At 40.5% G+C, this 13265-nt stretch overlaps 1 protein-coding gene across 5 annotated transcripts in view; it reads left to right on the forward strand.

Moving 5' to 3' along the window:
* The first annotated feature begins 871 nt into the window (after nt 1-871).
* The window catches only part of lrba (LPS responsive beige-like anchor protein), a 190916-nt gene continuing 178522 nt past the window's right edge, over nt 872-13265 (forward strand). For all 5 annotated transcript variants that reach the window (XM_042427272.1, XM_042427281.1, XM_042427298.1 and 2 more), the window contains exon 1: nt 872-1737. In XM_042427272.1, coding sequence (XP_042283206.1) covers nt 1567-1737 — 171 coding nt within the window. In that variant the 5' untranslated portion in view covers nt 872-1566. The remainder of the gene's footprint in view (nt 1738-13265) is intronic.

Genomic DNA, 13265 nt, shown 5'->3' on the forward strand with positions numbered 1-13265 from the left:
ACAAATTTTCTTCAAAACATGTGTTTTGAAGAAAATTTGTATTTTACTTGTATATCATGTTATAATATATACAGTATACGTTATTGTAGATTATCCAAAAGAATAAAAGTAGTCTACTAAATTAGCTAAAACATTAAAATTCTGCTTATCTATGAATGCATCAGTAATAATCCAATAATATAATGATATCCTTATAATATAATATGACCATTCAGCCTGGTGCTTTACTGCACCACGCTTGTGGAGCAGCTTTCATAACCATCTGAGGGCAGCACAGACACTAGACTCTTTTAAAACAAGCTTAAAAACCTTTTTATTCAGGAAGGCTTTTTCATCATTATGTCTCTAATGCTGTAGCACTTTGAGAAAGTGAAAATTAAAAGTGCAGTATAAATGAAATGCATTATTATTATTATTCTGCATAGTCTGTGCTTTTACATATAATACTTCCAGCATATTTAGATGATAACAGGCTATTTTTGTACCTTTACTCAAGTAAAATGCAGCAATTTTACTTTTAACATAGTATTTTTGCATGGCGGTATTATTATTCCTAATTAAGTAAAGGACCTGAATACTTCCTCCACTACTGAGTTAAGGTATTCAGCATTGAGTACAGACAGGTACCTCAAAACTATACTCAAGTGCAGTAGAATACTTGAGTGAATATACTTAGTTACTTTCCATTTCTGCCCTTATATATTTCTCTCAGGATGACGGAACATAAATCGCAGTAACTGAGTACAAATGGTTTTCCGTGAAAGCCAGTGTGGCGTGCTAAAAAGCCACCTGAGCGACACACCTGCCACTGAGCTGAAGAGACCCAACTCCCCCACTGCGCATGCTCAGCTCCACTCAAGGGCTACACTGTCATGGCGGTGACGAGCTGAAGCTACCGGGGTAAAATCAGGAAGAGAAAGCAAGCGCAGCTGGGTTAACGCTGACATTTAAGCAGATCAGTGGAGTTTCCCGGGGAGGACGGAGCGGACCTCCTTCCTTTGTCGACTTCCAACGGAGCTACTGACGGACTTGCCCACCCCTTCCAGTTTGTGAGTTTTTTTCCCTTCTGCCAGGCGCGCTACCTGTCAAGTGTCTGGACTCGGTGACAACAGCAACTTCCAACCGCTGTACGGGGGATATTAAACTCACCGTATACTCGTTTACCGTTTGACCGGGCAGAGGAGGGAACAGCTCCGCTTCACCTGCTTCCCTCCTCGTTACCTGCAGCACACTTCCCCACGGCTTTCAGCAGCATTAATCCATCCGTCTGCTATCAAGTTACGGACCTGGGGGAGAGGAGTAGTTCACTGTGGAGTGAAGCGGTGACAATTGTGTCAACGGCTGAGAAACACTCTTTGCTCACTTTCGAGGCTCATTTGCTCAACTGTTTTGGATGGGGAGGGAGACGTTTTGCTTGTGTGCCTGTAGACTGTCAACAACTCAGCTGAAGGGGAGATAGATTTCCCCCCTCTTTTTCTCCTCCCAACCATCAGCTGCACTGTCACCATAGGAGGTGAACAGGTGCCTTACCTGTGAACGCCACCTGTCCCCGTCCTTCCTTAGCAAATGGCTAGCGAGGAGACAGCAGGTGATGGAAAGGACGGGATATCAGGCGCCATGGCGCTCAACCCCGGAGTGCCTATCAGGGGGATAAGGATGAAATTTGCCGTGCTTGCTGGCCTGGTGGAAGTTGGGGAAGTTTCCAACCGAGACATTGTGGAGACGGTGTTCAACCTGGTAAGCTGATTATAAGGGCTCAGAATAGGCCTTGGATAGCACTGTCACACGCTGTAGTGCTGAATGTGACATCTGAACGTTTTGGGAGAAAAAAGTCTGACATCATCCTCATTTACATATAAAGGCGTTGATGATCCCGCAGCACTTTACACAATTAGTTGGGATACTTTACCGCCAGTTATTTTAAATTCAATTAATAGATAGCAGCCACACATTGGAAACTATGTCCTGAGTTATAGGCTAACTGATTGTTCTCTAGTTGCCCTTGTAGCCCTTATATGACATGTTATATTGTTTATATGACAAATAACACCGTGCAACCTTGACTGGGTCCCTCAGGAGAGTTTAAATGTGGATATTTTATTATATCACCCTTATTTAGGCCTTTATATTGTGCCATACAGTTTCTCATTTGGCACATTTATCTCCGTCTTTTCTTATGCTGCTACAGTTTTATACTGTAGTGTATCTATCTACGGTATACATGTATATGAATTGTTTGGCGTGATCAAAGAAATCAGGTTAACTGAATAAGACATGATGACCAGTGTCAGAATCATCATGGCAGGTGGTGCTTTTTGTGACATATCCAGGTCAGCCAATGTGTGTGTGTGTGTGTGCCTTATCTGTCTACTACCTGTTGGCCACATAAAGTCCTTATCCAGTCTTGTCTGGCTATAGCATTGATAGTCCTTCGGGCTGCTAGAGTTATCGAATGACTTTGCGGCACCTGAACGAGAATGAATGAACCGAACAAGGAAGTTCAGCGTGAAGGAGGAGAGCATGCTCAACTGGAGCCTGGCTGGTTAGGTGGGAGGCAAAGACAGGGAGGAGAGGTGGAGGTGGAACCTGCAAAACTGCTTTGTCACTGTGGCAACACAATAGAGTCCTTTTTAGGAAGGGAGGCTCATCCTCTCTACGTCTGTAGTAACAAAGTTTGCTCCAACACCAGCCCCCCACAAAGGAGGGAAATGAACTGTAGTAGTTGTGACACTACAAGGCACAAATCTATTTCACCATCCAACCAGCAAGAAAACCTCTGGGTGCAACAAGAAAGCAAAAAGCAGCTCGAGAGTTGCTTGTAGATTGTAGCTGTAGCTACTATATCATCTTTTTGTTTTACATCTTAAGTTTGAGGTGTAAACTGAAATATTTGTGGGTTTTTACTCTAATGCTAGTTAATGGACAAGATTTTGGAGGCAACAAATGTGGAAAAAACAGCAAACTATAGCATTCAGTTGCCCTGTCCAAAGAGAGAAATTTACAAATCAGTACATATATTATTGTGTTTTTTTGTTTGATCTGGAAAAAGTTAATACTGCACAAACATGAGCTGGAGAGAAAGTCATACAGGCACACGGTATGATTTGACAGAAATGTCAGTGTGCAGCTCTGCTGTGTCCCTGGGTCACCATGTTTAGTACGGTCAGTGTTATTTTAGGGCTTTCAGAGATAGCACCATGCGTTAATCATGTCCACCACTGGGGTGTCACGATTTCGATTCTAAATGGATAATCGATTGAAATGAGCGTTCCATTTCAACCTTCAAAATCGAAAGTAGGATTGGCGATCCTTCCTCTCCACCTCCGCCTACTCACACGTGCCCGAGGAAAAAAGATAAACAGCATTTCAAAGATTACGGCATAGCTTACCGGTAGCCTGCAGCTGCATTACTTTTCGAGACACCTTGGCCACTGCCGGAGTCGGAAATGTTGGAGAAACAACAGAACTGGAAAATCCTCCTGCTTCCCTGAAGTCACCGGTGTGGCAACATTTGCCTTCCCTGTGAGTTGTGTAAACAATGAACACGTTGTTGACAGAAAAAAACTACAGTTTGTAAAAAGTGCAACACTTAAACTTAAATTTACCAGGATTAAAGCCACCAGGATTAATCCCAGTGGCTTTTTGCAGGTGAGGAAACTCAAGCTGTTGTTGTAAAGTCCCCTTCTGCCATTTAGTGGCTCTTCTTTTTTATGTTTAACTGTTTGTTCCCAATTGACTGATGAAATAAGTTATTATTACATTTTAAATAAATTATTTAAATTTGACTATATGCTCTTAGTGTACATTCCCAAAAAATATGGCAGTTTTATCACACTTGATACCTTGTAGCCTATATTTTTAAAGAAGAATTTAAAAATGTAACTGACAGTTGTCAGAATATAAAACCAATGATCTGTTGATCTTTACAAATCAAGACTCAATAGTCTAGCTCTGGCATTGCCGTCAGTGCTGGGAAAAAAAAAAAGTTTATATCAAATCAAATCGTGACCTTAAAATCGAAGGTCAAATCAAATCGTGACGCCCTTACCCTCCACCCTCCACATCCTCCGCTCACCCTCCAGTTGGGCGTTAGTCTGATTTACCACAGAGGCCAGAGTCTTCTCTTTTGTCATGTCTCATTTGCAGCCTCTCACCACATGAGTCCTACACTGTATTTGATTAAATGCAACATAGTTTTCTCAAGAGAATTATCCTAAAAAATTCTAGTGTGACCTAAAACAGTGCTTGTGATGACTCGTGACACAAGAGCTGGGGTTATGAACACCAGGATTCACTGGTTTTAAAAAAGCAGCTCATTATGCCGGCTTAGTTTTTGCCTGAAGTCAGGAGAGCACTAAAGTGCATCTCATATTCTTTGTCAAAGGAGCTGTAACTCAAACTACCGTGTGGGTTTAACACTTTTGTCTCTCAGTTGTTACATCTGGTCCTCTCTAGCTAGATATCTGTTAAGCATGCCATGGTATGTTTCAGATAAAAGTGAAAGTAAATGTGAGTAAATCAGAAAAGGAGGAGTTGAAACCTTTTTAGGCCTCCTCTTTACAATAACTAACAGTTAATATTCAAACTGTCTTCCACAATGTTTTTAATTAAAATTTTTCTGTGTGGTGGAGTATCCTAGACACACAGCCACATATTTACTGTAGCTGGAGACTGGCTCATATTTAGCTACTGAGAAATGTTGTTTGCCTTATCCTGGCTTGTGGGATCGTATCTGTCTCCGTCTTGGTTGACAATCACAAAGTCTGTTCAAAGCAGAGCCATTGCACTAGAAGAAACAAGTTTCGCACCATATTTATTTATGTAATTTCTTTATTCATGCATCCAAAACAAGCATAAGCCCAGACACAACTGCACACAACCTCCCTTAGTAAATATGCCATCTTTGCTGTAGAGGACCACAGTGTGTAGCAAGTTAGATTTCAGCTTTAACCTGACTACATGTCCAATTACACTTAATGTTGCCTGATTAGACGCCTCCTCAGGAGTTTTGTTATACCGGACAGGGTGGGATTATGTCGGCTGTTGTCATTGTTATTGGTCCGTAAAGTTTTCTGACGTCACATAATTCCCAGCATAACTCCACCCGGCTACAACCTGAGTAGAGGTCTTATAGACTAATTAGAGTAATTTAAAACACCTGTGTTATTATTTGTAGTTTTCATTAAATGAAAAGTCTGTGGTCCAAAACATAAACATAGAGTAAGGTTGCACACATTTGACAGTAAGAACCTTCTTTAAACCCATGTCTTGCAGTTTTGAAAGCAGCAATATATTTTGTAACACACTGAATCTGAATCAAAGGACTAATAATAATGTGAAAAGGCTACTTCAAATTCCACCGAGAATCAGTGCCCTACTTCTTCGCTCTGCACAGCTTTCTATCACTGTCAGCTCACTGTTTAGTCGGTCTGACCGATAAAACCAAAACCATACTGGTTCAGATAGAAGGTTAGGCTGAAGCTCCCAGCCCACAAGATGACACATACTGATTATGAGCTTCTTCCGTCGCACAAAGGGACTAGTAAACAAAACTGAACATCCCGCAAGCCAGAGAGACCACGTAGGACCTCTTTCTGGTTACCTGTCAAATGTTCAAAAGTCCAAAGGTCACTGGTGTTTTAGCCCCAGCTTGGTCTGCCAACTCTTAAGGAAAACAACTGGGTCTCTTGGGTTAGTAAATGTTTGACTCTCTTCCCCAGTTAGTCGTTTACTTCATCTTTTAAGGCAAGTACAATACAGTCAGTTTATGAGCTCCTGTGCTGTTAGCGGCTTCCCACATTTAACAGGAAACAGCGTTTTGTTTTCTTGGTTTGGCAAAGCAAACAATGTGCCGAAAGCTGCAAACAGCTGCAAAATGAGCTGTTAATTCTCAGCTGGATCGTCTGCAACAAAGACTATTGACTAATGTTTCTGCCTACTCTGATGTCATTCTCAGTCGACACTAAGGCGGCCTTAGCCAGCATACAGTTAGCATAAGGTCAGCATGTTTATAGTGTAAACACCCTCACATAAAGAAGAAGATTTCCATGCAAAATTAGTTTTCCCTGCACCAAGTAAATTGTTTTTCTGAATCAGAACACCTCAATGGACATTATCACTGTCAAAACATGAGCACCCACCTAGGAAACAAAAGGAAGCGCAAAGGTTATAATCCTGTATCAATGGAATTATGATACAATGATATGAACATTTTCTGAACTTAAAGAGGTCACTTATTGGACTATAAAGTTATCCTTAACAGACTGGACCATTTTTTTCAACTGAGATTTCCTTCTGTCTCATCATGTCACACATGTGCTGAATAGTGTTATAAAACTATGAAAGTTGATATGTGTGTTTTATGTCAATGATGATGTTGTTGACATTACTTGGTCCACCGCAGTCCTCTCTTCCACTGAGTAGAGCAGAGAGTCTTCCAGGACTCCGTAAACTATTGACTGATATAAAGCTCTGTGAAGGAGAGCTGTCCTGAATCGGGCTCACAGCTCCTCTGTTAGGTGACACTGGAGATGGGCGAGTTAGTGGTGTGGAATGTAACTTTGGCTCGACATGAAGACAAGGTCATGAGGCTGGCTGCAGGCTTTGTGGACAGCAGCGGCAACCGGAGGTATCTGACCACGTTGTCATCGTTTATTCCTGCAGTTTGAAGTATTACATTAAGGTTATATCTGTTTAATTTGAACTAGATCTGCAATGATTAGTTGATTAATTGCGCCATCTCGGGCTTTGAGAAACTGTTCTGACTAATCGATGAATTGAGAAAATAATCACTAGATTAATTGATAATGAAATAAAAATTAGCTGTAGCCCTAATTTCAATGTATATTGTATAGAGCACCAAAGACAGATAGTCTGTCACAAAGGACAAGTGGAAGTTGAACTCATTGTGATGTTTTGTATATTTCGGAAGGATTTATTTCATATATGAAACGCTCATCTAGGAGACTAAAAATCCATGAATGCATGTTCCAGTGCCTCAAAAACCAATGTAATTCTGTAATACAGGACTATTTGTAAAACTGCAGTCTAAAGCTTGTCGGGAACTTATCTGTAATGATTCATAGAGTGCTTCAATTTGATGCCTGAAATAATTTTCTGTAAGAACAGCCTTCATATTTTCCTCAGCTGCTCTCTTTCCTCTCGAGCTACTGAGCATCTCTGCTAAGCTGATTTCATACTTTGCACATAAACTTCCAGTCTGCAGGCGGTTTTGTTAAATCTATATTAGGCTGTAACTATAGCTTAAAAGTTCTCTTGTGTTTCAGATCTTTTAATATTTCATGTTATGCGCCTGTATTTAGTTTCCTTTGTAAGGGGCAGCCACAGAAAACATAGGCACCTTGTTTTGTTCTGAATTTCAGGCTTTCTGTACCTCTTATTTGTGCCAAAGAGAGGGAAAAAAAAAATCAGTTTTATATTTGTTCAGTATTATTTTAAGGTGCCATTCTTTGTCTCTTTGTGTCTGAACATGCACGGTATCTGTTTGATGGTGTGTACTCTATCATCTCTAGCACTGATGTTGACACAGAGGATCCTCCTTTGAGATAGGCTGTCATAAGTGAAATTAATTGTTCTAAACTGCATCTTCTCTGCGTTTCTTTAAATAGTCTACTTAATACCTTTTCTTACTCACCACTGCGGGGAAAGAATTATGCAATGAATTTGCAATGTGTCAGGTTTTAAAGTCCTGAAATTGATTTTTAGTAGCTTTGTTTCAGCAGAACACTAGTATCAGTGGGTGTAGGCTTCTTTTGGCTTTCACTAACTAGGGATGGTATAAGGTTTAATGCAACCACATTGGTATTTTTTGCCATTTTTAAAGACCTTAAAAGTCATATTTCCCCACTTACACCTTTTGGTATCTAGCCTCTAGAGAGTTGGGTCCATTGACCTTTGGAAGCTTTACCACTGCCAGTATTTCTTGCGTAATCTTCCATCAGAAAACATGCAGTAAGAAAATATGAGCACTGAGTGATGTGAATGTAGTAGTTAAAAACGGCTAAATGAAATCAATAACAGCAATAACATTGCGCTTTGATTACGACCTTGAGAAATGAAATAGAAAAGTGCATCTCCTTCTAATTCCTAGCCGTGCCTATGTGCATATAATGAAGACAAGAATGGATCAAAAAACAAACAAACACACACACACACACACACACATATGCTCCCTGCACACAATTTAACACAAGTGGCAGGGAAGTGAGGGCGATCCTTGTCCTCTCTCCAGGCATGCTTCACCCTCTCTGGCAGTAACAAAGAGTCCTCTAATCTGACACATGAATGAAACTCTATCTGCTTCTCTCCGTTATCTCTTGCATCAGCCCAATTCTACAGTCACACCTTTCTCCTCTTTTCTCCACTGTAGCTGAATTTAGTTTGGAGCACTTGAGGACTGTTGTTGGAAATAAGCGTGACCTGACTCGGTTTATACTCTTTAAATGCAGGATTTTTTTTTTTTTTTTTTTTTACATCAACATGACCTTCAATGCTCTTTGTGTATGTAAGTGACCTTGTTATTTCCCTACACAAAAGAGGGCATTTTTGTTGCCATTACCCCATTTTGGCTGTAACATCTTGTTTACAGTTGTAGCAGTTTCTGCGTCGGGTCAAGTTTTGACCTGAATAGGAATAGATTTTGTGGCTTGGAGTGGGTGCATAGGCTTTACTTTTTTTTCCATTAATACTGCCTTTTAAATAGCCTTTCACCTACACAATGTGCATATAATTACACCTCTACAGTCATAGCAGTGAAACTAACACAATGAGCATCATTTGGGTGTGAACACAGGTTTGACTAACCAGCCTGCATTTACCTGTAAATAAACTGGTTCTCAACAAACCACTACTGGGATGTCCGTTTTTCTGCTTACCTGTCCTGTATAGTGAGTCATTACTTAGCCCTCAAGCAGATCAGATAATGCACCCATTATGCCTCATCGACCGCTGTGTGCTGACAAACATACAGATGGCCTCAGGATTCAATGATGTTTGAAAGAGATTTGTGGCGGCGAAGAGACCGCAACATCTCACGCAACACGAATAACTGTACGAGAAAGATTGAGATACAGTACGTTTGGGATTTGTAACTGGGATGGGGTGGTATTGTTTTTAATTAAACAGAAATTTGATTTGATTATTAACACTATAGTGAATAGCCCTTATCACAGGAACAGTATGTTTGTTTTCACATCATCCTATGGGCACAGTGGTTATGAAAACATGTTACATTCGGCAATTAAGTGCTTAACTACCTCAAGAGATTTTTGTCTGTTCCCCCACTAATTGTAGTAAGAGATGTGGACAACTGTTGTAGGGTAAGGGTTATTCCGTGCTGGCTGTCACAGAATTTTGACACAGCACAGAATAATCAATTAGCTCAAGTGTTTGTACACGCTTCAGCCCAGTGAGCACGATTTTAATTATTAATTTGCTTGAATTTTCTGCACTTCTTTGTAGACTAATTGGTTTGTGTGTACAGTCGGTAAACAGAAGAATAGAATACATTTTCTTACCACACATGGTGCTTTTCGAAGTCATGTGTAAAATGTTAATGGAACGCAATAGACACGTTCACATCCATTGTTTACTTGAAAGTTGGTTTTAAAGCTTTTGGAGTTAAAATAAATTATTCACAGGGAGCCAAACTTTGAGAAAGACTTCAACTTCTGTTGTTTAGGTGGTTTTATATCTGTGGATTGGTATCCCTCTTTCAGATAAGGGCGATAAAGTCATATTTCTTTGGTGAGTAGTGTCTCTCTACCATCAGCAAAAAAAAAACATTCTTCACATTTTTCAATCATTCAACTTCAAGTTTGAGTGTGTTTAGTGAAGGATTAACTAGTCACAAATCATTTATCTGGGTCTGAGATGGCTGCCATGACGCTGCCTGTTTTTAGGAATCAGGGCCTTAATATAGTCTACTTTTTGGCCTACATCTGCCAGCTCACAGAGGCAACAGAATGCTACTGGTTATGTTGGACGGAGCTGGGAACAGGAACGGTCGGTGGAGACTTTCAAAGACCAACAGGATGATAATTAAACTGTGCCTCAGAATCAGCCACAGGGGCAATTAGAAACTGCTCCCTAGTATTTTTGAGTGTAGACTAATACTGTACTGCTTTACGAGGGAGTTATATGAGCAAGCATGGGCTTCAAAGCTGCAAAACTGGGAAATTTCACATGTTGGCAGCTCAGAAAAACAGTAAGAATTTCTTGTTCTCACTGACAAGAAGTGGGTGAGGGGGTTTTTAAATTCTGATTTTCCATCTGCTGTGTAGTGTGTGTATAGAGAAAATTTCCCACTAGCGATCATATCCTACACAAGAATGAGAAACCAAATATTCTACTTGACCTCAGCCCCAGTTTGGTTTTTGTTTTGACACACATTACCCCCCCCACCCCACCCCACACACACAAACACAAATTACAACTCGCTGGACTTTTGCAAGATCTCCCTTCCCCCTCCCATCCATTTTCGAGCTGCCCACTCCAGTCAGGGTAGCAGTGGCAACAGGGAAATCAGAGCCTTGCTGAATTCATTTTCCCCAGTAACTTTCCATAGAATTCATTGCTGGTCCTGGGGCTGTGAAGAGCTCCAGCTTATCCGAGGTTTGCCCCACAGTCATCGGTCATGCAAACCTGCAAGTTATACTAAACTGTTGACTATAAAAACCATACATTTTCTGGTGCTGTTTGTTGCTCAGTGTTAACTACTTCCAGAAAAATGGCCAAACCCAAGATTCATGTCTTCTTCTTAATTATTTAATGTTTATTTGTATAGTGATAAGTATATGGCATAAACTTATACCACATTCCCCAGCAATTATATAACTGGACTGCATAATTTCACCTTTGACCTTGGGTATGAAGGTCAAAGTCATTGTTGAAATAAAGGCGATGTGCATTCCTTGGACATGAGACACAACTGGGGTAATGAGCTGTGGAAATGCACAACAATTCTCGAAGCCTAATTCACACTGGTTGCACAGACACACACACACACCATGCAAAGAACTATAGCTACTGCTACGTTAATGTGCTGGCATGGTGGTTAAATTGACATGTCGGAACACTATAGCAGAGCTTTTGGCTAAACAGGAAGCGATATTAACCTCCCGGCCTGCTATCGTCTCTTCTCAGCAGGGGGTGTAATGATATGCTAATTCTGCTTGCCTGCCAGCCAGGTTTCAGTGTTGGATGCTGAAAAGGTGTGAATATTAAAACATGGCATGAAATGCTGCTCCTTTTGTAAAAAAAAAGAAATAGTATGTTGAAGCCTCAAGGTGTTGGCTCACTGTAGTCCCTGTGGTGGGGATTTCTCAAGGGAAAACACAATATAATTGTTCAGTGAGATCAGTGAAGCTTCTCATGGTGTGTTCAGAACAAATGTGAAGTGAATTTTCACCTCATGTTACCTGCGGGGGTTTAACCAAGGGATCATTTGTGTTTATTTGCCCCAAACAGCCAGAATACATTACTGTACATTAGCCGTAAGCTAGCAAGCAACGGCAGGCACCGACTGTGTCTGAGGGGGTGTGTCTGTTTGTGTTCAGTTCAGCCTCTGACTGAACTCGAAACTCACCAGGAACTCTGGTTCTTTCTGTTATTTCCCTCCAGTCTCTCTCCTTTTGCCCTCTCCTTTCTGTATGTTCATGAAGTACATTTATAAAGCCCAGCAATACATGCAAGTTTTTCACTCAAGTTGAAACATTTTTTGTGTCTATTCATGTCTTTGCTTTAACTTTGTATGTTATTGCGCTGCATAAAAAATCCACTTCGTGTTTGGTTTGAACACACGATAACAGGTTTAATGCATGATGCCTAAATTCCAACATGTTTTTCCCTCCTAGTGTTTGAGCACTATCTTCTATCTTTTCCATTATTTTTAGGCAGATGAATTAGTAGGAGTGTATACATTACTTTATGGTGAAGATGCACCTTGTTTTGGAGGTATGTTGTGATGATGCAGTGGCTTTTTTAGGGCTACTTCCAATTAAATTGCTTTATATTTCAATAATCATTGTCTGTATCAATATGAGTGCCACAAGAGATTTAGCCTACACTTTCTCCCAGTTCAGGTCTTAAAGGATAGGTTCACAGTTTTTCATGTATGTCTTAAAAGAACAGTCAGGTGCCCATATGAACATTGAAACATGTATCTCTTGTCATTCCTCCCGTTCATACTGGCCATTAGAAGATACTCCCAAATGTGCTCACAATCTAAGTGATGGGGGACAAAATCCACAGTCCTCGTTTTGAGCAAAAATGTATTTAAGTTTATCTGAAGATAATATGAGTGTTCAGCCAACTGAGTCAGTCAAATGAAGTGGATATCTTCTAAAGTTAGTCTTCTTAGTAAAAAATTCCCTCTTTGTGTCTTGATTGCAATGTTTTCGTGGTCAGCTGCAGTGAAGGATCGTGGGAAAAGAGGGAATTTGGCACTAAAAAGACTTTAACTTTGTTGTTTTCTTGTTTTTGGACAGACTTGAAAAACTGTAATGGCCGACCTTTCTTGACTACTTTACCCTTTGCTCAAATTAATATAATTTTATGTGTTTAGCATATCTTTCCAGCAAGCATTTAACTGGAGGGCCAGTGGCATTATTACTGTACATTCATTTGCACTCGCAAGAAGACAGTGTGCACTGAGCTTCTAGCAGTGTAAAGCACTATCACACTAATGGTGAGTTGACACAACTCACTCACATGCAGTCACCATTAAGTTGGCAACTCTCTATGGCCTCTCTAAGGACAATGGGCATAAAGAAGTTTTAAGGTCATACTTGCTTTTTCTAGTATTTTGCTATGATTCCATGCTGTTCAGTTTAGTCCACTATGTCCAGTAGGTTTCATAGAGGATCAGTGCAGATTGGATATTCTGCCATCCTCTTAACTTTATGATTTCATGGATAGATAGTGATGGTGGTGATGCCATCTAACAATTTTTCACCTCAGACAAATCAGCCTTTGTTTCACAGGACTGTTGCTGAATACTGACACAATGGTGACCATTTAAGCCTCCCCCCCCCCTCCCTGCTTGTAAGCAAATGCTCAATGTGCAGACCAGCCTGTGGGATGTTTGTCTGCATTAGTCATGGGATATACTGCATGATTATACTGTTCTTAAGGGATCATCTGTTTCCCCCCAGCCTATAGTTGTAAGGTAGTTTAGTCTGTCATAATATTACTATGCATATCACTCAGCTAATGCTTGTGTGATACAACTGGTATGTTGAAATTGG

The sequence above is a fragment of the Thunnus maccoyii genome, chromosome 2 (assembly GCF_910596095.1).
Source record: "Thunnus maccoyii chromosome 2, fThuMac1.1, whole genome shotgun sequence".
Lineage (NCBI taxonomy): Eukaryota > Metazoa > Chordata > Actinopteri > Scombriformes > Scombridae > Thunnus > Thunnus maccoyii.